The 23,498-nt window shown below is 37.7% G+C and overlaps 1 protein-coding gene across 4 annotated transcripts in view; it reads right to left on the bottom strand.

Annotated features, from left to right (window-relative positions):
• The window catches only part of macrod2 (mono-ADP ribosylhydrolase 2), a 501,746-nt gene that overhangs the window by 115,969 nt on the left and 362,279 nt on the right, over positions 1-23,498 (bottom strand). For all 4 annotated transcript variants that reach the window (XM_052572472.1, XM_052572470.1, XM_052572471.1 and 1 more), the window contains one exon: positions 21,083-21,156. In XM_052572472.1, coding sequence (XP_052428432.1) covers positions 21,083-21,156 — 74 coding nt within the window. The remainder of the gene's footprint in view (positions 1-21,082; positions 21,157-23,498) is intronic.

Genomic DNA, 23,498 nt, shown 5'->3' on the forward strand with positions numbered 1-23,498 from the left:
ACTTTGATTCATTGTCGTCATAGACGATGCTTTCATTAGCCCGCATGGCACTTATAAAGAATGACAGCACTGATAGGTGGAGAAAGACTGAGATAAGAACATGGGGAAGGAAGGTGTACTGGTGAAATTAAAAGCTTTCTTAACTGTTGAAAATGTTACTACCACCAGCCTCCTTGAAAGCCAACCAGGTGTCTTTCATTTACTCCAATAAATAAAATCGAAACAACATTTTAAATTCAGATTGAATTCATTTTTCACCATCTCTTTCTGCAAAAATAGCAGTTGCCGAACTTGTGAGTCACTCAAACGATTAATTCTCACTGATTCATTGCAGAACAAAACAAGTGACTTCCTTTATGAGTGAGTCATTCAAACCCACTGATTCATTCACATACACCATAGCTATGTGTTGCTCAGGAACGTGCAACAGCTTTATTTACATGCATTTCCATTGGTGGAGCATACATAGACAAGCAACTGTGTCTGAATATTAGAAAGTTTCTCAATATTAACTTCTTGTTTATTGAACTAAAGCAGTATCACATTTGTAATTGTGCCGTTGATGACACTGGTGACTGATTGCATCAAAAAGTTTTAGTTTGTTTTAAATCGTTATTCTTGTTTCCCAACCCCGAGACACAGAGTCATACGCACACATAACTCCTCTGTAATACTTTTAGCCATTGTTTTCTAACAGAGCTATCTGCTTGGTCCTTTTCTGTGTTCTTAACTCACTCTATATGGAATAATTCGCAGCTCATTGATTCTAACAACAGGACATAACCCATTCAGAGGGCTTTCTTTGAAGCCATAATGATGGCAGAGCCCACAAAAGCCATGCAACAAAATTATCTATTAGGGTGGTGATTACCTATAATGCGTCTGGGATGAGGAGGTTTTCAGTTCGCTTAAGAGGTAAATGGAGACGGCAGGCGATGAGAAGCATAATCTAAATGACTCACAGGGGTTTATGTTGAGCTTTGGGTGGCAAACAAACAAACACTCACACACACACACACTTGCTTGTATATAACATCTTTATGTGTAATCAATGGAATAAAACAACCTCAAACTCGAATTTAAACCACAAGAAATCTCAAAATGAGTCTCTGGATTTATGTACTGTCATCAAAGGCCTGTGGGAGAGTGAAAGTAAAAACAGGCTCATGCAAGAACCTGTCAAGTGTCAGTAGTTTCTAAGTGTACGTTAAGAATCCCCTTCAACCAGGACAAGAGATTCCTCAGGTAACTAAGACATACTTCAAGGGCTCTAGAAACGTTCAGACTTCTTAAAATTTTCATACTTTTTAAATAAATAGCCACCTTGCTCAGATATCTGAGAAGCCTCAGAGTGCCAAAACAGAATTTGTTAACAAGCCACATTTTAAACTAAGTTTTTGAGTTACACTAGTGCTGTGGCTGAACTTTGTGTAGATTTAAAGTTTAATTGATAATAAATCAGAGCCATTCATTTGCACAAACAAAGTCTGCGTCAGTTGTCAAGCAGCCTATCAGTGCATGAAATGTGACAACGATGTAAACCCTGTGTAAAGCCTGTGTTATAATTTCCACGTGTGCAATCAAGGACACAGACAACATGGACACAGATGCGGACTACTTGTATTTATACTACCGAAAGTCTATGCTGATGGTCTGCTCCGCAGACGTGATCCATGCATGCATGATAGATCGACTCAAACAATAAACAAACATGTGAACAAACAATTGCCCAGAGTTATTGCACATCTGGCTGTCTTTATATTGGTTTTATCGATGCATGGTACAGGCTTGAGTAGTAACGCGTAGCACAGCCTGCGCATAAGCAAAAAAAGTGAGGTATGCAGATGTCCGCGCAGAATCTCTCCGATGATGGAGGACACTGAAAGTATAAAAGTCATTGCATTTTAATGCTTTTGTTAGCCTATCCAATTGAACCCACTAAATGCGACGCTGCTACGTTGTTCATTCAATTTATTGCGGAAAACGAGAGCATTAGTAGTGTAGAGATATATAGAAGTGGCTTACCCTTTGTGATTGGTTTTCAGTCTTTTGTATTTAACTACATTCATGGTGCGTTTTTTTCTAATTGTTAAAACAACTTTATTCATTATACATGGTTTATAAACATTATTTTAAACATTATGCACTTTTTTTCAAAGATAGTCATGTTATTTCATTACGCTTTGAAGAAATGTGCATAATATTTTGCACAATGTGCCCTCTTGAAGTCTCAGGAGAGAAGACAAAATATTTTTCCCCCTAACTGAAATTATGCCTTTTAGATTTGAATATTTTTCAAAGTTTGATAATATTGAAGTAGAAAATTCAAATTTAGTTTTTCAGTCATTTTGACGGTCCTTTAAGACCTCCAAAAATTTGCCCTATCCATTTCTATTGCTTGCTTTCTCCAAAACAAGAATGGACTCTATTGACATTCATTTTTGGACACAAAATACCCTTACAATATCCACAATTATACATCATATAAATATCCTTTAATGTAAGATCTGTTTTACACATCCTGTGTATGTGGTGCATATTTAATCCTGCACCCATATTAACAGGTTACAGAATCCCCACTGAACGGGGGGATAGGGCAGTTGAACATCCCAAAAGCGGTACTGAAAGCAGAGTTTTCAACATCACAAGCTGAACTCAGCAAAAAACATGTTGAAAATGCACTTTAAACCTATTTATCAACAGGATCTTGTGCAACATAAGACTTTTACGAAGCAACACAAAATAATAGAGCAAACTATTCATCCCTTGTTAGAAATGGGGTCTGTTGTGCGTGACGCCAAACCCACACACTGACAGTCACACAAATCAAATTTTCTGTTCACTTTCTCCTCATACACGACTGAGTCCAGTTCAAATGACAGAGCTATTTTCAACAGCTTATTCGTAGTGAATGCACAATTCTAAACGAGTGAATTTTATCCACATAATAACACAGCAGTCTTCTCGCGTCAGAAACGGTTCTCCAATTTTACTGTCCCTGTACTGTAAGTCATACACTGTGATGTGTCAAATAAAACATTTCAACTTGCAAAATAAGTCACAGCGTGTGCATTTGAAGGGTCACAGCACATCTATTCCTGCATTTGTGCTCAGTCGTTGATAATTAACAAAGCAACATTCACATCCCTACTTTGAACATCTGTTCAATTTCGTTTTCTGAAGTTAAGCCAGCTCCAACACAAAAGAATAAACTGCCCGAGCCAGCTTATCTACATTTGAAACAGGAATTTTAAATAAACAATATATAAAGGAATAGTTCACCCAAAATCAATCAAGCTCCATCCATTTTTCATATTCTTTTTTCTACAACTGTTGCATTCTACTATACCCTAAGATATATATAATTTATATTATCTCTTAAAACTGGACACAGCAACTTCAAACTATGTACTATGAATCTTTTTTAGTGTCCCTCTCTCTTTGGAAGAGTTGCACTCTGAGCTAGTTCTTTATATTCTGGCCCTTGTAGTGAATGAGAGTCTAATCAACTCTTCAGCTAGATTATATGAATTGGGTGTCCAGCAGTTATGCTTCTTCTGGTCTAATTTATGAGACTCTCAATCTTCCTGCTACAGTTTGAGGACTCCATTACCCTTGATGACTGAAGGAAAGCAGCCTACCTTCCCCTTCAGACAAAAGATGACTTTCAGTCTCCTTTTACATGTGGTAAAAAACGCAAGATAGGAGTAAGAATTGAAGGATGTAATTGTTATGTTCCACAATGTTTTTTTTAATATTAATTTAGATATTAAGAGGAAGGTATGAAAGTGTTTCTTCAATTATAAGCAGGCATTTTATGGTCCTTTTTGCAAAACATTATCTTAAAACAATTTTTTGTCAAGGTCATAATTTATAAGATCCATTTTTTCAAACTGCTTTTCCACTTTAAGGTCGTGGGGGCTGGAGTCTTAATTTGTATAATAAATCTGATAAATGATCTTTAAAAAATAAATTAAAAAACACAATAAATATTAAAATGGATTGTTTACTCTATAGATGACCATATTTATTACAAACATATTTTTGAATTATTACTTACGATGGATTTTTATAGTTTACGATTAAAAGTCTCAGTAAAATAAGGAATTTGACAGGTAGAAATATTTCCAAGACAGTTCATGTGACTGTTCAGTTCACTTCATATACTGAAAAAAGACTGAATTTTTTTCTTTTCTCCTAGGGACATAAAAAAGTGCCCGAGAAGCTGTACAAAGATCCGTGAGTGAGATCTGGAAGCTAGTTCTTCCAACCTCAGGTTTCTCTGAGTGCGAGACAGAACTCTGAGCACGAGTGTCTTGTATCTCTGTACTGGTGTATGTGCGTCAGGCAGCAGTGAGCTGTCAAAGATCAGCATATAAATAGTAATTGAGCGCTCCAGGCGTCAGGAGCGGGACATAGAGACACTGTGGCCCTTCTCCACAGGAGCACCCAGCCTCAAACGGCCTCTGCTGAATGACAAAATGAAGGGAGGAGAGCATGTCAACTCCCCACAATTACTCCATCTCTCTCTCTCACTCTTACAATGGGGCAAGAAGAAGCCAGCGAACAACATTGAGTGTCAGTCGGCTTTTTGCTTCACCAGATATACAAGTGCATACATAATAAATAACCCGAATAAATAACCTACTTATCTTACCCCCTTAATAAATTAATTCTCACACAGTTTAAGTGAGGTGATGCTCTACACAAGTACACACACACAAATGCATAGCCAATGCATTGAATGTACATGGTCCTAATTTACATATTCACTGCAATACTTTACATATATTACATATATATTCATATGTTTAAACATGCAATAAACAAGACCTTTTTTCTATAAAAATTAAATGGCTTTCCTGAGGTAAATGTTACATTGTCATAATATTTACAAGCTCCTTTAATGACATCTTTCCAAGTAGGGCTGAACGATTTTGGGAAAAAAACTTATTGCGATTTTGTTTTACCAATACTGCGATTGAGATTTAATATGTGATTATTTTAGGCCTATGTTACGATGAAATTAGGTGATGCATGAATAGATAAAACATTTTTATTAAACTACAATCACAGTGGTATATTGACTGATTTGTTGAACTTCCAACCTTATAAGCATGTAATAATTCTGGTTTCATGCTGTCAGCTAAGGCATAGGACACACACAGGCTTTCCTCCTCACCAACAACATTAAACACTGTGTCCGGACACGAGCGGCAAAATACAGTAGAATCAAGTGGCGCTGTATGGCCTACTGAAACAAAGTTAAAAGATTTGCAATGGTCGCTTTGTCGTCTCCAGTGTACAGTAGAGCTGTTGCGGCGCGATGCAACAACTGTAGCATCCGCTATAGACACAGTGAGTGAAGCTGAGGGCAAGATATGCCTCGTCATATTTTCTGCATTTAGCTTTTGAATGACCAGCACCTGCCTGGTTCTGTGCGACTTCATCTATGGCTTTTCTCTTTCACACAACGATCCATCTCCCATTCTAAGTTACATTCATTCATATTACAGTATACAGGCTATATGCTTTCAAACATTTCTGTGCATAGTGTGCGTGCGTTGCCAGGTTTTCACTTCAAAACCTGTCCAACTGCTACTCAAAACTAGCCCAATCGTGTTTCGAGGGGGGTCCACCGGTATTTCAGGGGGTAAAATACACATTTTATGGAGGGGTTCCCCAAACCACGAACTTGGCAATACTGTAGAGTGATGATTTGCTTCCTATGAAGACTGAGCTTAGATGTGTTCGACTTTGTGATCAATCAGTGTGTGCGAGAGCAGACGTCTCCTTTTGCTTTCTCTCGCCGTACTTTGATGTCATAAACCAATCGTTCTTCAAATCCAGTCAAACACACCTCTTTACTATCGCATGTCATGTGACTGAGCATAAATCACAGCCTCTGAGAGCTAAAAAGCAAAAAAAAAATAATATTATCGCAAATAACACAATTAATCGTTCAGCCTCATTTCCAAGGTTGAAACACACAAAAATTATATTAGATATGATACATTTATTAAGTTGTACTGTTGATGTACAGTGATGTAGCACATTGATCAAATTCAGTTTCAGCAGTTCAGCAGAACGTACAGGCAAAAAACAATAAAACACACACACACATACACAAGAGACAATAATAGGAAAGGACTTGTCCTGTCAGAGACCTTCGTAGTGACAGAATGCCATGTGCTCCTATGTGACAGTGTAATATTGGTTCAGGCTGAGTTTGATAAATGCATTGGTCATATGAGAAGCAGAAAACCAAGGCCTCGTTGAGCAGATGTCCTATATGAGAACAACGCCAGGCCCAACGGTGCTCCCACAGCGGCCTCAAACATGCCACTCTGGAAATGAGACTGCAAGCCATTCCTAGCTCTGAAAGAAACATTCAAACTCTCTGTTACCGATATCACCTCTTCAGGTTTTGGAGGAAGTTGGTAACAAAAGAATGACTTTGCGGAGTCACTTGAGAGAGGGAGAAAGATGTGCATGTTTTGGCAAGAGCCCAAGGTGAATGAGAAGAAAGACGATGAACAGAAGCGGGTGACCTCTCTTCAGACAGGTGCGACCCCCCTCTCAAGACCACCTGCCTCTCCTAACAGGGTCAGCCTATTAATTCTGCCCCTGTACGGCCACTGCTACAGCTGTTGAAACAGTGAGAGAAAGATTGGCTAACCTGCTCCGGCACAAGCAACAAAGCCCATCGCTCTTTAGTTCAGTGTGCCATAGACCATTCCAGAAAAGTACCTTTGGCGGAAGCACAGGGCAGCACTGAAGAAAACAACTAAAAATAGAAATGCGACTAACTTAAATACATTTTTCAGTAGTGTGGCAGTACCTCAGCTATTTTCAAAACAGTGCATCTTTTCCAGTAACAAACTACCGTTTCCCAACATAGGTGGTGCGGTGAGACAAAATGCTATATTGCAGTTTTTTGACACATTGTATAGTGCATACACACATGTAGCACTGTGAAATCCTATCCATTTTCATGAACCAGTTCAAAAAAATTAGTCTGCACAGAAAGCCCGGCAATTTACAGCTGTTTTTTTTTTTTTAAAGAGTAAAACATTTAGTTAAATGCTGCTGTGCATTACTATGTTTTTGAACTATTATAGACAGTAAATGGGGTCATTTCTAGTTTAATTAGATGTATTTTATGTAAAAATGTTCAAGTGCTGTCACATTAGAGGTCCTTGTTTTTGTCAGATAAAATAAATACAAAATATTTCTGATAATAAAAAAAATCATAATCTGACAGTTTCATATTTTATTACATGTCCTCTATTTAGCTAGTTTTATGTTAATCACTTGATTATGAATACTTGGAAAGTCCAACACTGGTAAAGTGATAAAGTGTTACTTTATGCTTTCATATATTTACTTTATTCATAAACCTCAGTATTTCAGTGGTATTCCAGAGAATTTCACAGAATACCATGGCATTTCCATGGCACTTGTCTAAACACCAAGTAGGCAACATCAGATGAACCTGGTCTTCAAAGAGCTGTTCAGAATGTCTCTCCCTGTATGACACCAAAGGCATCCTTATGCATTTTCTGCAAATCTTATTTTTCTTTTCATACAGAGAATCTAAAGGGTGAAATGTGATAAATGATAAAAGGACAGCCTCTTCGTGCAGGTCATCGAGAGAGCAGAAAAGCTCCAGATGTGTTCTTGCCTGTAGGAACATGGGCTAGAGAGGGGGGTCATGCCGTCTGTGTTTAGTGAGATTGGAGATTATTCATGTGTACGGAACCAGAAACATTGTGAAAACATACAAAAAAACTAAAAGGGCAACACTTTTTCTTTACTGACTCAAAATCAGGGTCATAAAGTCTGAAAAACAATCAAATAGTTCTAACTTTTTTCTCATCTTTTTTTTTTTCTTTACAAATTATTAGTATAACAATTTTACATTTGTTATGCAAGCACTATAACACTAAATGCATGACAACAATCCAGTGTTTCAATGAACCCAACTCATTTGTATAGAACCTCATGATCATGTTCACCTTGTGAATGTGCTTTAACGTAAAACATCTGACCTTTTGAACAAAGAAGTTCACAAGGTCAGTGTCACAAATTGTCTTTTTTTAGGGAAGGATTTCTCATCAGTTTTTCTTCCTTTATGCACACATTGGCCTTGACACCACATGGAGAACATAACAAATCTTGAGGCTAGTGAAATTATCATCAATCATCCATAAAGGTCAAATAATGTGTTGGCAGTACAGTGACACCACTTTTCTTTAAGGACAGCTAACAAGAGAAAAAGAGAGAGACCCTGATCCCATAGTCTGAAGTTTTAGGTAACACATCTTACTGTACATGCAGCACTGTACTGTATCTGTGAGCACATTTTAAGCAAACAAATATTTTAACTTAAATCACAGTTGCGAACTTATGCATGAAAAAAAAATTAACAGAAATACAATATCCATCTAAACGTTATTAACTAATGAACGTATTGACGCTTAACCCCAGGGTTCACCCTGTTAAAACTGAAAAATATGTTTACATATCTAGCGATAATACACTCCAACAAATTAGTGCTGGGTTTTGTCATGTGTGGACAGCAGGCAGCATATTGATGAGCGTGCCATGTTAAAGCTAGCAGTCTAAACCCATGTCTGGTTAAACCCCCTCAAGCAGGTCTGCCAGGCCGTAATTAATGCACAAACATTGACTTTCAAACTGGCTGTGGCCCCCGGCCATGCTTTGAGGCTGATTCTGATTCTTGGCTATGCAAAGGTAAGAGATGAAGATTATTTGGCTCACCTGTGCTGATCTGAGACCTGTTGATTCACATTCACTGCTGGCCCACTGGTGTTCTACCTTTCTAACCTGGATATATCACTCAATACAGCATCAGACCCAGAGAAGTGCTTACATAGAGGTTCAGTTAGACGGTCAATACTGAACCTACTGTATAAACCAATCAAAAAAATAAATGATGCCCGAAGAGACTGAATGTGAAAGCTAGTCTAGTCTAGTTTGGGAAATGTTATCCAAATAGGACAAGTGCACCCCTCAGCTTCCTTCTTAGCAACAGTTAAGACCAGAGTGTGGGCAAAATAGAAAAAGTAAGCTATGCTTTGCCACATAAAGTCCCCTTTATATCAATATAACATCAAGCCAGTGAAGGAAAAGAATGATGCCAAATGGAGGCCAGTCAATTGATGGATCTGTCTGTGACATTGAACAGGCGTCTGTCTGGAGCGGGTGCATCGAGATACAAAGTGAAATCTGTCACTGCAGTTCGTGTTCATTTCAGAGTGTATTCAGATTATTTATTGATTTTGTCCCCCCTTTTGTCCGATACTGTTCAGTCTGAGACAATGCGAAATAAGGAAGACTGACATGAAAGAAGGGGAAAAGGTAAAAAATTAAGGAAGAAATTAAAGTAGAAAAAATAAATAATTAACAAAAGGCAAAAAAATAAATATGGAAGAAATATAGGAAAAAGGAAAAAGGCAAAGAAGAATTTGAAGGAAGAGAGAAAATAAGTAAATGAAGAAAATAAGTAAAAATAAATAATCTAGGAAACAAAAAGGTAAGCATGGAGGAAAGAAGAATTGAAGAAAAGTAAAAGGAAAGGAGGCAGGAAGTAATGTACTTGATGTACTTGAGAATGATCTATTCTTCCATAATCTCCTGTCAGTCAAGATATGCAACAGATCCTCAATAATAGCGACGTCTTCTCATGAAGGACGGGAAATGCTGACAAGTGTCTTTTCATTCTAAGGCCTGAGGTTTACGGCTTAATCCATATTAATACAATCACCAGGGAGAGAGGCAAAAAAGTGGCCATTACATTTTTCATAATCTTCCATTTCTGCGAGCCACAGATAGCGAGCATAATTAATCCCTATGATAAACGACTCACTGACGAGGATGTCATCTCTTTATTTTGGAGGATGTGCGCTGGCTCTCTGTTGATTCTGCAGTAAATTCTCTCTAAGCCAGGACGTTCTATTGAACAGAAATTTGATAAGGAAGGTCTAATGGGATCTATATGTAAAAGCGATGAAAACTTTATGGATCAGGTGCGAGAGTTTGAAGTTAACATACCTTTAGAATTGAGACAGAAAGGTAGCAATAAATGTAATTAGTAAAGCACATTAAATCATATCTAATTCTTTTATCAAGAATTATAGGATCAAAAACAGTCTTATATGATGATCAGGTTTCTCTCCCATATTAGACAAAACTAATCCAGGAATGGAACTGAACAGTCAAATTGGTCTTTCTAAATCAACTTTTATCTTCCTGAGTTCAGAGGCGTCATTGAAATTGATTTTCATGCGAGCATATCATGGAGGGCATATTGACACCGTGAAAGCAATTGGCTGTAACCTTGGGCTATGTATTTCTCTCATATGATCCGCTGATTAATTATAACCCTCGCTGCCTGTTTACGCTACAGTTCTCACATTATTTCTTTCATTTAGCGCTGTTATCAGCGAGTGAGGAAAAAGGTCACACATTTCCAGATTTCATAATAACATTATTATGAAAAGTGTATGCTTAAGAAAACCCACATTGACAATGTGATTACACTGTTTTGTGTAATGTAAGGCTGTCAAACACTGACAGAGACGGAAGGAGAATTAATGTTACTGTCTGAAGGTGATTTCCTTATCTTGAAGATTGTAATGTGCCATAAACACATTTAAACAAATCGCAATTCAATCATTCTCTTTATTATTCTCTTTAAGATGATGCATGAGTAATCAGATTAGCATTGTATTCTACTTACTGTAGTCAGATACATAAGGTGACAAAAAATGTCCTCAGAAGATGGCTGTATACATATGCATTATAAGTATTTAAAATAATATTTATACAGTAGGTGGACAAGCTAAATGGGCATTACCGCCGCCATGGTAATTCTGTAATTCAGTCACGTGCTAAAATCATTCACGAAACTACCGCCAGGTGGCGCAAAAGGACGGATCGCGAAATTAATGTAATTGTAATATAGGTGATAGTACAAGATGAATTTTGCATTAAAATAATATCTCCATTTTCAAACCAAGCTGTTCTCAGTTTCTTGACTTCTCAGTTTACTCCCGACACCGGAGTCGCTGAAGACGCAGTGAATTACTTTCGCTTTCACAAAAGAGAGGAGCGGGGTCAGAAGAACTCATTAGTATTTAAAGGAGCATGCAACAAAACCAGTTACTCTGAAAAGAGCTGATTTTGACAACGTTTTTTTTTTTTTTCTTTTTAAGTTTTTTTTCACACAACCATTGAGAAAATTTAAACAAAAGCATGTTAAATCAAGTTTTGGAAGATAGTCTTCCAATGATCCCCTTTAGAAACTTCCATTTTAGATGAAATATTGCTAGTTCCTTTGTCTGCTTTTGCTCTGTCAATGGAAATAGAGTTAAAAAAGGCTGCTGTGGATCCTGAATAAATTAGTTTTTGAATAAATCATTTGAATGAATGATTCAGTGACTCACTCATAAAAACAGCCACTTGTTACATTGCAGTATGAATCAGTGTATTTGAATAAAACATACTCATTTTCAAAAACAGTCACTTATAGCCACCATTTGTAACAATATGTATATGCTCTTGTAACAGAGTTGTACAAATACAATGTATTGTGTGTCTCCACTTGCTAAGAATGTTAAATAATCACACTGGAGGAAGATTGGACAGAATAAGGATTAATAGGGCTTTCTATTGGCTGGCTGGTTCTTTGTGCTGTGTGCGCCCACTATTGCACTTATCAGTTCATGTGTGTAAGGCCAGCGGTAAATCGTGTGATTGATAGCTCTGTCATTCTGGCTGTAATTGTCTGTTAATGAAATGTGTGATATATTAAGAGCAATAACATTTTTTAATATCAAGTAAAGTGTTGGATGTTGGTGAAGAGTGTGAAAAATGTGTTTTATTACAGCGCCAGCAGGAGGAGTGTCGAATATGCTGGAATAGGTCTATATCAACTCACTTTGTTACTGTGTTTTCTCAGGTACGTGTTATGTTTTGATTCTGTGAGAATGCATTATTTTGAACCATGGGTTATATATTTTGAATTTGTTCAACTCTATTGCACTTATCAGTTCACGTGTGTAAGGCCAGCGTGCCAGCTGGAGGAGTGTTGAATATGATGAAATAGGCCTTTATCACTCTACTGTTCTCTATCAGAGAACAGTATTTACTCTATCAGAATTTACTCCAGTTAACTATTATTTTAATTAAATATTTTTATTTAGCAAGGATGACTTAAACAGGTCAAAAGTGACAGTAATACGTCATGATTTAAACAAAAATCGGTTGGGTTACTGCCTAGTAGGTTGGGTTAAAGGGATACTCCATCCCAAAATTAAAAGTGTTGTCATTATTCACTTAACCCCATGTAATTCCAAACCTGTAAAGGTTTCGCTAGTCTTCTGAACACAATTTAAGATATTTTGGACGAAAACCGGTAGGCTTGAGATTGTCCCATAGACTGCCAAATAAATAACATTGTCAAGGTCCAGTAAAGTATGAAATGCATCGTCAGAACAGTCCTATTGCCATCAGTGATTCATCCGTAACGTTATGAAGTATGCTCTTCTGTATCAGCCGTGCCTCAAGGATACATTTTTCACATGTATTTACACTTTGTTTTGAAAGAAAACAGTGCATCGGCACAATGCCCCCACCTTCATACAGCTCAGATTTGCAAAAATGGTGCTACACTGATTGGGAGAGACACGGAGGAGAGGAATTGTTGAAGTCGTTATTTTTGTTTGTGCACAAAGTATTCTCGTCGCTTCATAATGTTACGGTTGTATCACTGATGGCAGATTGACTAATCTGACGATGCTTTTCAGATATATATATATATATATATATATATATATATATATATATATATATATATATATATATATATATATTGTCACGGGAGGAGCACAAGACAGACACAGTGGGCGTGGCGTCAGGCCTCTGAGAGGCTTTTATTAACAGAAATCAAATAAAACAAGGGGATAAAGGTGGCCAAAGGGGGAAAGTGTCCAAAATAACAGGGAATCTGGTGTCCTCGTCATGCTGCGGGGTTCGTGTGGGTCGGGCAGTGTTCATGGAGGAAGGGTCCAGGTAAGGAGCGGAGTGCGGCAGCCGCACGCGCTCCCCTTCTCGGTCCGGGGCGCGAGGGGCGGCGGCTTCCTCTAGCGGCCGCATCTCTCTCATTGGCCACGGCGCTGGTAGGAGATGGACGGCCCTGCATCCTGGCCCGTCGGGCGTGTAAATGGGTGCGGTTCTCCTCCGGATCACGGGTCCGGCAGCTCACGTCTCTTGTGGCGCGGGAGTCCCTCAACGCACCCTTCCTGGACCCACGAGGACACCAGCGTGCATGCAAGGGGAAGAGACCAGTCTCCCGAGGAGAGGCGCGTTGGGCTTTTAAACAGCGGTGGTGATGAGGCTCCATTTCCTTCAGGTGTGCCCCATCACACGCCGCCAGCCCTGACTCATCCAGCGCCCCTCCTCTCACACACACCCACTCCAGTCGGGAGCCTGGTGAAGGGCGGCGATTTAGGACGGGGTGCCGGTGACAATCAGGGAGGAGGCAGCTGACTCGTCACTATATATATATATATATATATATATGTATATATATATATATATATATATATATATATATATATATATATATATATATATATATATATATATATGTACACACACACACACGTATATAAACATTTATTTTTACTGTATTTTTCGTCCAATAAATGCAGCCTCGGTGTGCAAGAGAGGAAAAAAAAATAACATTAAAAGATTTTACCAACCCCAAACCTCTGAATGGGAATAAACCTGTCCACTGACATCTGTGCAAAAACAGTCTATCACAATATAAACAGTACAGCTAAACGCTACCAGCTAACACATAGCATCACATCCCACCACTCACGCAAATTTTCTGAAAGCCACAGCCGTTTCCTTGTGGGACAGTGAATAAGTAATAGAAGGCTGTGTTAAATAAACAGGTTATGACCTCTTCTACTGAGACAGATAGTTCCATGTCAGTGGAGAAGAAAATAAAAGCGCCCCCCCCCCCCCCAGCATTGTGTGCTCTGATTGGACACCCTGAGAACAAGTGAGCAGTGCTTAAAGAGGTCTCTGGTGGCAGAACCCTGGAGTGACTCCAACATGTACTACCGGCTACTCCATCATGGTAATGTGTGTATATACAACAACGCAGCTATCTCGCTGTCTTCAACTTGCTCTTGACCTCACCCTGAGCAGGTTTCTCAGTGGCAGCACAGCCCAAACTTGAAAAGTGAAGGCTGGAAAACAAAAAAGGCCTGCAGCTACTCCAAATGCAGAAGTAGTCTTATGGGTTAGCCTTAGGATGCGTCTGCACACCACAGACTTCAGCATAGTGATGGCAGGTGTGACATCAACGTGAGATACAAAAGAGATGGCAGCGTCTCAGTTCGGTGAGCATCTTGAGGAGAAACATCTGACATTTCCGTGTCTTTCTCACTGACTTCACCTGAACTGAACCACACTGTCTAGCAAACAGTGAATGCCCCCGCCTGGTCTCCAGTGTCCAACTACATCAATGAAAGACATACGAACCGTTCCACACCAAAAAACACTTTAGATCTGTTCCAAAACCAAGTAAGCTACCATGCTACCTACTGCCTCCTAACTGAAACAAGACCTTAAAAAATGACAGTCAACATGGAGGCAATTGGATTTTCTCAGAAAACAAAAAGTACTGTAATCACTTCAGTTATTTTTTTTCCCCTCATAAAAGCAGATGGTAAGCATATTTTAGAAGCAAAAGCATTCTGTTTAAAATATTTATATAATTATCTAATTTGATGTGATTTTACATACAAATGTTAGTTATAATCAGTTTTTAATTATTGTAAAATATATTAAATAAACATATAATCCTTCATTTTCATTGTTAAATAAAGTTAACTGCACTTCAACTTGAGTCTAATGATGATTATAGGTAATATATACATAGCTGTTTATTTGGAATAGCCACAATGTAATGCCAGTCTGCCCTATTCTTCAGTCGACATTTACAATATATCTTCCTTGCTGAAATGACATCGACTATCTCCCTGATGTCATATTACAGTCTTACCTGCCAGAGTCCCTGCAGAACTTGAAATGATATTTACTGTTCGGATGGCAAATCGTGCCATCACAACAGGCATTTGTTTCTATTTGCCATTGAATCTCAGCTTTCGGAGCTCCTGTGGAGGATTGCATTTGTTATCCGCATCCCTTAAATGACAGATGGCATAAAATAAACAAACATGTTCATAAAATAAAATAAAACAGGAGGAAAAAGACCACAGTCCTTAAAAGCCACAAGTGCAGTGACAACAGCATCGCTTAGTAACGCTTAGTTTCTCGGAGCATGGCATGGATTCCTGGTTCAGTCAAGGTTTTATTAGCAGGGAATCTCCACAGTCTGTTTCACGTGTCAGAACCGCGTGGGTGATGCGGGCCGTCTGGACCAGGGTCCGAGACGCTGTATTAAACCGTCTGCTGGTTGCAAATTTACAGGCGGCAGCCAAATAAAGTGTCACACTGCATTTTTCACCAGCAGATTAAAGCAGTCTAGGTCTGAATTACACCGAATTACACGTGAAAATGGGAAAATAAAGCAAACAGATGACTGGAGCTGCTTGATGCAGAGGAGAGAAGCAGCACGTTGGTGACATATGGACAATCAGTGGTTGTGATTGAAGCAGAGATTTCCAGGCAGTGTAACAGGCCTATAAAGGCTGCTCCAAACACTCCGTGATTTGTTTTGTCTTAGATGAGATGTAATAGTTGTTCTTCCCATAACCCTGCTCAATTCATAAGGTGGAAATACAACAAATTCGTAGAGGCTTAAAACAATTAAACAACTATCAGAATATGGGGATATATATATAAAATCAAAACAAACATTTATTTATTTTATTTAAAAAAAAGGACATATAGTATCAGAAAACTAAAGCAAAGACGTAAACCATATTTAAAAAGTAAATCCGAAAACACTGAATTGTTTTTGGATTAATCTATAATGTAAAAGACTGATTAATCGTTTATTAGCAGAATATGGTTAAGTCACAGTAAAGAATGTATAAACATACAATATATATATATATATATATATATATACATACTATATATATATATATATATATATATATATATATATATATATATATATATTTGCATATGTATATATGTGATATAACTAATACACAAAAAGAAAAAAGCGACAATGAGCTGCTTTAAAAAAAACATCCTATATATCTGCACTGGAATAAAAATATCGTTGCATAGTCACTGTAGCGCAAACTATGTGGAAGAATAAAATGAAAAGAGTATGCTCTCTGCCATTTCAGCTAACCTTACTAAAGAAATAACTGCACATATTATTGAACCATGCTGCGGCCCAACATTTACAGGTATGTGGTCTATAGTTTGGTTTAGGAACCTGTACTTTAAGCAGCACTGAAATATAGCAATATATTTTATTAAACCTCTGAAAACAGGAAAGCCACTGTAATTGATCCATCATGTTGGTCGGGCCAGGGGGCTCAATGAATGTCTACGGCTGCCAGTCTGTCATATAGAAATCAGACTGATGTCATACTGATGAGAAATACATCCGAGAGAAAGAGGGTGCAGTGTTGTCTGGACTTATAAGAGCAGATGAAAGCGTGACTTGCTACTTTGATGCCCTCAGATGTGAGAGATCATGACAGAGCTGGAACATGCAGTGCTGAAGACGATATGCTCGATGCTTTTGCTCAACTTTAACACAATAGGTAAGAAAAAAAAAACACCCACTGCTTGGCTTTTCAGAATGATTTCACACAGGGCACAAATGCCTTCTGAGAAGCGCTCTGAGTCTAGCAGGACCATGGTGAACTGGAGCAGGGATAAACACAAAGCTAATCTATCTCATATTAAAAGAAGAACTTCTAGAGTAAGCGTGACCCCAAAACCTAGAGGGATGAGGTGATGGATTCTTATGGTCCCTTTTGTGTTTGTAACACTTTTTTGTGTGGGTAGGATTTTCAAGAAGTTACCTTTGAAATGAGGGAATATAGTTTCTGCGACATTAAATCTCTATGTCAAATCTACAGCAATCCATCATTCTTATTTGAGAGTGTTATAAAAGAGATGTTTCAACAGTACTCGATTAAACTGGAAATATTACATTAAATACTTTGAATCTATAGAGGCTGAAAAAAATCTAACTTGCAAAAATAAAGAAATGAGGTTCAAAAGTGTAGATTCTATATGTTTTTGAAAGAAGTCACAGAATTATTCACTTTTTTTTTTTGCTTGATTTAAATAAATACAGTAAAAAATAGTATGTTTAAATATTATTACAATTAAAAGCAATAATATAAAATAAAAATAATTACTCTTTTCTATTTTATTAAATTTTAGAATGCAATGTATTCCTCTGATGGCAAAACAGAATATAGAGTATTTCTGCGGGAAGAACCCAACCTCCTCCTCACTGCAGCCCAGCTTCCATCAGAAAACCCCATCTCCATTACTCTTCCCCAATGCGGTATAGTGAACATACACCCTGGCCCGCGAAGGTTAACCTTCAGTCATCAATCACAATTGTCGGAGTGTGAGGTGCTGCGGCACGGCTGTACCATGATATATTACATATATAAGTGGAGGCATCTTAAGGTGGCTAAGAGCCCGGGCTCTAACTTACAAGCCAGGCCTAATGCACATTATTGTGAAGTTAACAATGTAGTGCATACATGCACTTATGTCCCAGGGTGCTCCCGATGAACTGATGCACCTCTCGCATGCCAAGCCAGTAATGGCATTCTCACTGTTACAGATAGAAATGCTATTAGCACAGCAAATTATACTTCATGCATGGGGTTTCAAATGTGTATTCTGGGATGACTGACAAAATGGAATGTGGTGAATAGAATAGAATAGAATAGAATAGAATAGAATAGAATAGAATATCTGGGGACCTAGTCACTTGTTCATGTCAAATGCTCTTCTTCTCTCAGTTTCACTGCTTGGTTCCTGGACTAGGAGGTTAGCAGGTCAGGCATTTTACAACTCATCTCTCTTTTCCTGACTCTTGTACTGACTGGAAAGGGAAGTGATGAATCTTTAAATATTTTGTGAGAGATCTGAGTGGAGTCAGCCATATTACCTATGAGAATGATCTCTCTGGAAGTTGAAGTTTCCCCTGAGACCGAAACAACAGTACCAACATATAACTAACATAACCAACGGTTACCAAAATTGTTTGGTGACCAACATTTTCCAAATCTTATTTTGTCTTCCAGAGAAGATAGAAAATCATACAGGTTTGGAAACACATGAAGGTGAGTAAATGATAACAGAATTAGATTTTTTTTGATGAACTATCCCTTTAACTGAAATAATATTACTGTGATTACATCTGGAGGGAACATCAAATAAAGAGCTTCAGGCAGCTGCCCTTTTTCATAAATAATTTAGGAATAATTTTAGAAGAGTTGTTATGCTCAGCTTCATCATTATGTGGAAATATTACCAGGGCATTATTAGAGTATCTCTCATCTGAAGTTCATTGTAAAACATCTTTAGGTATCAGAACGATAGCTTAGAAATTCAACACATTGTGTCCTATATGCACCTATAAAAGGCATCAAAATCTCAGAAGAAAGGTATTTCTAAAGGCACTCATCATTTGATCATCATCTGAAACAATGGGTTACATAAAGTGCTTAAATAAACTGGATATCAGGCAAATATCTGAAAAAGTGATATTCCTAAAAACTGCTGACAGTATTGTGGAATAAAACTGAAAACATGCAGAGAAAGCAGTATCAGCAGCTGTAAATAAATAAATAAATCAGAAGCAATAATAGAAGTCAGTAAAAAGATCAGGTAAGACTTGGGGTGAAGACACGCCATTAGAACAGAACAATAAATCCCACTTACGGCCCTTGCTGTGTTTTGTCCTCTCTGGCTAAATACTCTGTAATTAATCCTCACTTCCCTTCAGTTCACAATAAACCTGCAGGCTTTGCTTTGGCCTAACAATCAAAATAAATTAAACTGCCCTCTGCTCCCGCAGGTAAAGGCCACTCAATAAAAGTGGCTCAGAAATCTGTTATGCAATCTATTCTGAGAAACCCGGAGGAATGAGAGTGGCACCCACAAAGTTTTATTTGTTTGTATGCTTTTCTAAGAGTGTGTGATTATGGGTGGTTCATAGAACTACTCCATTTATATTCCTCTTTACAATTCCTCTTGCACAGAGTACATCCTGATTTAAAAAAAACAAAAACAAAGATGCATATTAATGCTGTTCATTTTTAGGAGACCCAGGATTTCTTGAGCATGATAAGGCTTCTGTTTTTTCCATATGCAAAGTGTTAGTACTATAGCTGCTTCACAAGCAGGCTGAAGTCTTAATTTAATTCTGTTTATTGCAAATATGAGCTTCCTGGGATTAAGAGAATAGGAAAATACTGCTCACAGTGCAAATTCCTAACTGCAGTGTCTTAATGGGGTCAGCAGATGGATTACAGCAGTATATAAACAAAGTCAGTGTCAGCGCTACATGACTGAAAGTCTGAGATTTAGAGCGGACAGCTTAATCATGCATATTTAAGTTCATTATTCAGCATGGATTAGTTTTATGTACGTTTTAATTTAATAGCAATACAGTATGTAGACCTCACAGTTAGACACCCCTTTGGCAGCTGTGATGCCTGATTACTAAATTAAACTTGGCCCAGGTTTTATTTATTGAATTATTGAGATTACTGTACACATCCTTATAGCTTTACAGATCGTCTACCAATTAAGGCTAGTTCACAACAGACACATTAGTACACAGCTTAAAGAGGCTTTATAAAATAGGTTTTCTATCCTCAGTGCATATTTTTTTATATTTAATACAGTGTTTTCATAGTTTCTGTTGTGCCTAATTAATGCAAAGTCACTAAATGATAAGGATTTGTGCAAATATTGTGCAAAACTTCTGAACATTTAAAGGGCAGTGTAAGAGAAAAGTGACAATAAGTGACAATATACACTAGTACATACTAATAATAATAATAATAATAAACATCCCTTGCAATTATTTTATGTTCAACAGACCCCCTTTGAAAAACTCTGTCACAGTACCATTCACTCGTCATCGTCAAAGTCAAATAACTCAAGAGCAAGCACAACATTACAGTTTATGATTGCCGAGTGATTGAGTTATTGATCTTGTTCATTCTAACAACAGGATGATTAACTGGCAGGTCAGCAGCTGTACTTCACTTAATGTAAAGTTAAGGGGGATTTCATTTATCCACTTCTACGACTGTCAAAACAAATCATGCAATAAGCTTTTTACAGTCAGTTTGGTCTAAACATACTGACGCAATCTTTATGAAAAGACAATGACATAAATAATCACAAATAAAGCCGTCAAGTCAAACACTTAATTAACACATCCACCTGTCAACATCACTACACAATCATGCGTTCAGTCTTTCAACAGCACTGTAATGACTTAATTGATTTACAAATTCATTTTGCTTATTTTATCCACACTTCCTCCCTACCTTCATGCACCAAATAGGCAGCACAATCCCATTTAAAAAGCCAACAGACCATGTAAGGACTTTGCTCAAGCTGAATTCAAAGTGTGTGAACATAACTAGCTGCACAGATGATCAAGGCAGTTGGGATTTCACGAGGAATTTGTTGCCTATAACTGGTTTCTCAGATATAAGAATAGGCAGGTCATTAATGATTTGCTAAAAAGTGCTCAAACCTCAAAGTTGTGTAGCCAAGCGTAATCATATGTCTTTAGTAGAGGCTAAAGGTAAACAGAGAGAGACAAACATGACAACTGGAGAGAGCAGTTGCCACTTCACATTTTCCTCCTGGAAGAGCTGTAAGCTTTAATTGATTTTCCATCAGAGAAATGGACTAGGGATTCCGGTTCCAACACATCCTTTTCTTCACAAGCATTTTCTATTACATATATATATATACATCTGCCCTTCAAACCAGGTATTCTCCTCTAACTTGAAGTGCAAGGACATGTGAACTAAGAAGGGTTTACTGCTCCTACCTCATCTTTGTTGCTTAGGATCCAGTCACGCACGGTCTTCAGGGCGATTTCTGCGGCTGGCTCATTGGGAAATCCTGCGGATAAGAAGGAAAAGGATTCAGCTTTGAAATCATGCCATAGACTAGCATATGTACTCACACTTTAAAACTAACGCAAACATCTCCATATGGCTGTTTGCTGCTCAACTCTCTCCACACTTTCAGCAGTTACTACAAACAACAGTCTGTTGAATATGCACACAAATCCAACACTGAACACTCGCTACTTATCCATCCAAAAAAACACCCACTTCTTTATTAAACCAGCACCTCCGCTGTTATACAATTCACATGACTGTTTGTGAATACCCGTCTTGCATCCCAAAATGTGGTCTATTAGCTATATTTATCATGGGTGCTTGCCAATTCCTTGTAGATTTACTGATCCATTAAGTTGCTTCAACATGATAATTTACACTGTTCTGCCATCTGTGGCAGGTGCCGCGGTCGTCACACCGCAATCTTGATTAAGAAATAATGACACATTGACCAGTAAATGTAAGAGATGATGCCACTAACTGCCATATTAATCACCAGAGCCTGAGCTGCGACGGGAAAGCAGTCTTGGTGATAACACAGCATATCGATTGAGAATAAATAGACTGAAGGAGATTAATATTTAATATTGCTGAAGGAGAGGAGGAGGAGTCATCAAACAAGTGCCTTTTCAATGGGTAATTTCCTTTAAAAATCCTTTAAAAGGTAATTTTAAAGCACATTCAAATAGAAAAATATCTTTAAGTGTTGATAAATTGGATTGTTTGAGATTAGATCACTTAATTTAGGTTCTCAAGATTGTTTTTTTTTTAAATGGTTGGAAAATATAATGCTACAAATAATTCCAATGTTCTATTTAAGCAAAAAGCCTCAAGAAGCTGTGGTTTACAGTGAATTTGTAACACAAGGAGTGTTGTTGCTAAAACCCCTTTAGCTGTTATAAATTCAGTGTAAACCTCGGCTTCACAGAGCTTATTGCTTTAATAAAATGGTCATTCCATATACAGTACATAGTAAGGTTTCACAGAATAAAACAGAGAAAATGAGTAATGATATAAATTAAACTGTATTCTTCCACTAAACAATATAGTTCCTCAGAAACAGTTGTGGTTCCAACAAAGTGGTTTGTAAAATCACAGAAGAAATCTGACAACAACTGTGTCATAAATGTTGTTACTTTAGCTCAAATAGCATTATAAAAAAATTATTTCTCAGGCTAGATCAGCCAGCATGCCACTGATCTATTATATATATATACATACACACAAACACATTTTTTTTTTGTGAAAAGTGGAGACATCCCATAGGTGTAATGGTTTTTATTCTGTACAAACTGTATATTCTACGGCCATACACCAACCCTACACCTAACACTAACCCTCACAGAAAACTTTGTGCATTTTTACTTTCTCAAAAAAACTAATTCTGTATGATTTATAAGCGTTTTGAAAATGGGGACATGGGTTATGTCCTCATAAGTCACCTTCTCCTTGTAATATCTGTGTCATACCCATGTCATTTTACAGAGTTGTGTCCTGACATGTCATAAAAACAAGAGCACACACACACACGCACACACACACGCTGGTTATATAGTTAGAATATCATCAAAAAGTTGATTTCACTAATTCCATTCAAAAAGTGAAACTTGTATATTATATTCATTCATTACACACAGACTGATATTTAAAATTTTTATTTCTTTTAATTTTGATGATTATAACTGACAACTAAGGAAAATCCCAAATAGAGTACCTCAGAAAATTATAATATAACTTAAGACTACTACAAAGAAAGGATTTTTAGAAATCTTGGCCAACTAAAAATTATGAAAATGAAGCATGTACAACACTCAATACTTGTAGTTGAGGCTCCTTTTGCTCAAGTGTTATGAGAGCCCAGGTTGCTCTGATAGTGGCCTTCAGCCCTTCTGCACTGTTGGGTCTGGCATATCACATCTTCCTCTTCACAATAAGGTCAGGCTAGTTTGCTGGCCAATTAAGAACAGGGATACCATGGTCCTTAAACCAGTTACTGGTAGCTTTGGCACTGAGTGCAGGTGCCAAGTCCTGTTGGAAAATGAAATCTGCATCTACATAAAGTTGGTCAGCAACTGGAAGCATGAAGTGCTCTAAAACTTGGTATATGGTATATGGCTGCGTTGACCTTGGACCTCAGAAAACACAGTGGACCAACACCAGCAGATGACATGGCACCGCAAACCATCACTGACTGTGGAAACTTTACACTGGACCTCAAGCAATGTGGATTGTGTGCCTCTCCTCTTCCTCCAGACTCTGGGACCCTGATATCCAAAGGAAATGCAAAATTTACTTTCATCAAAGAACATAACTGTGGACCACTCAGCAGCAGTCCAGTCC

The sequence above is a fragment of the Carassius gibelio genome, chromosome B13 (assembly GCF_023724105.1).
Source record: "Carassius gibelio isolate Cgi1373 ecotype wild population from Czech Republic chromosome B13, carGib1.2-hapl.c, whole genome shotgun sequence".
Taxonomy (NCBI): domain Eukaryota; kingdom Metazoa; phylum Chordata; class Actinopteri; order Cypriniformes; family Cyprinidae; genus Carassius; species Carassius gibelio.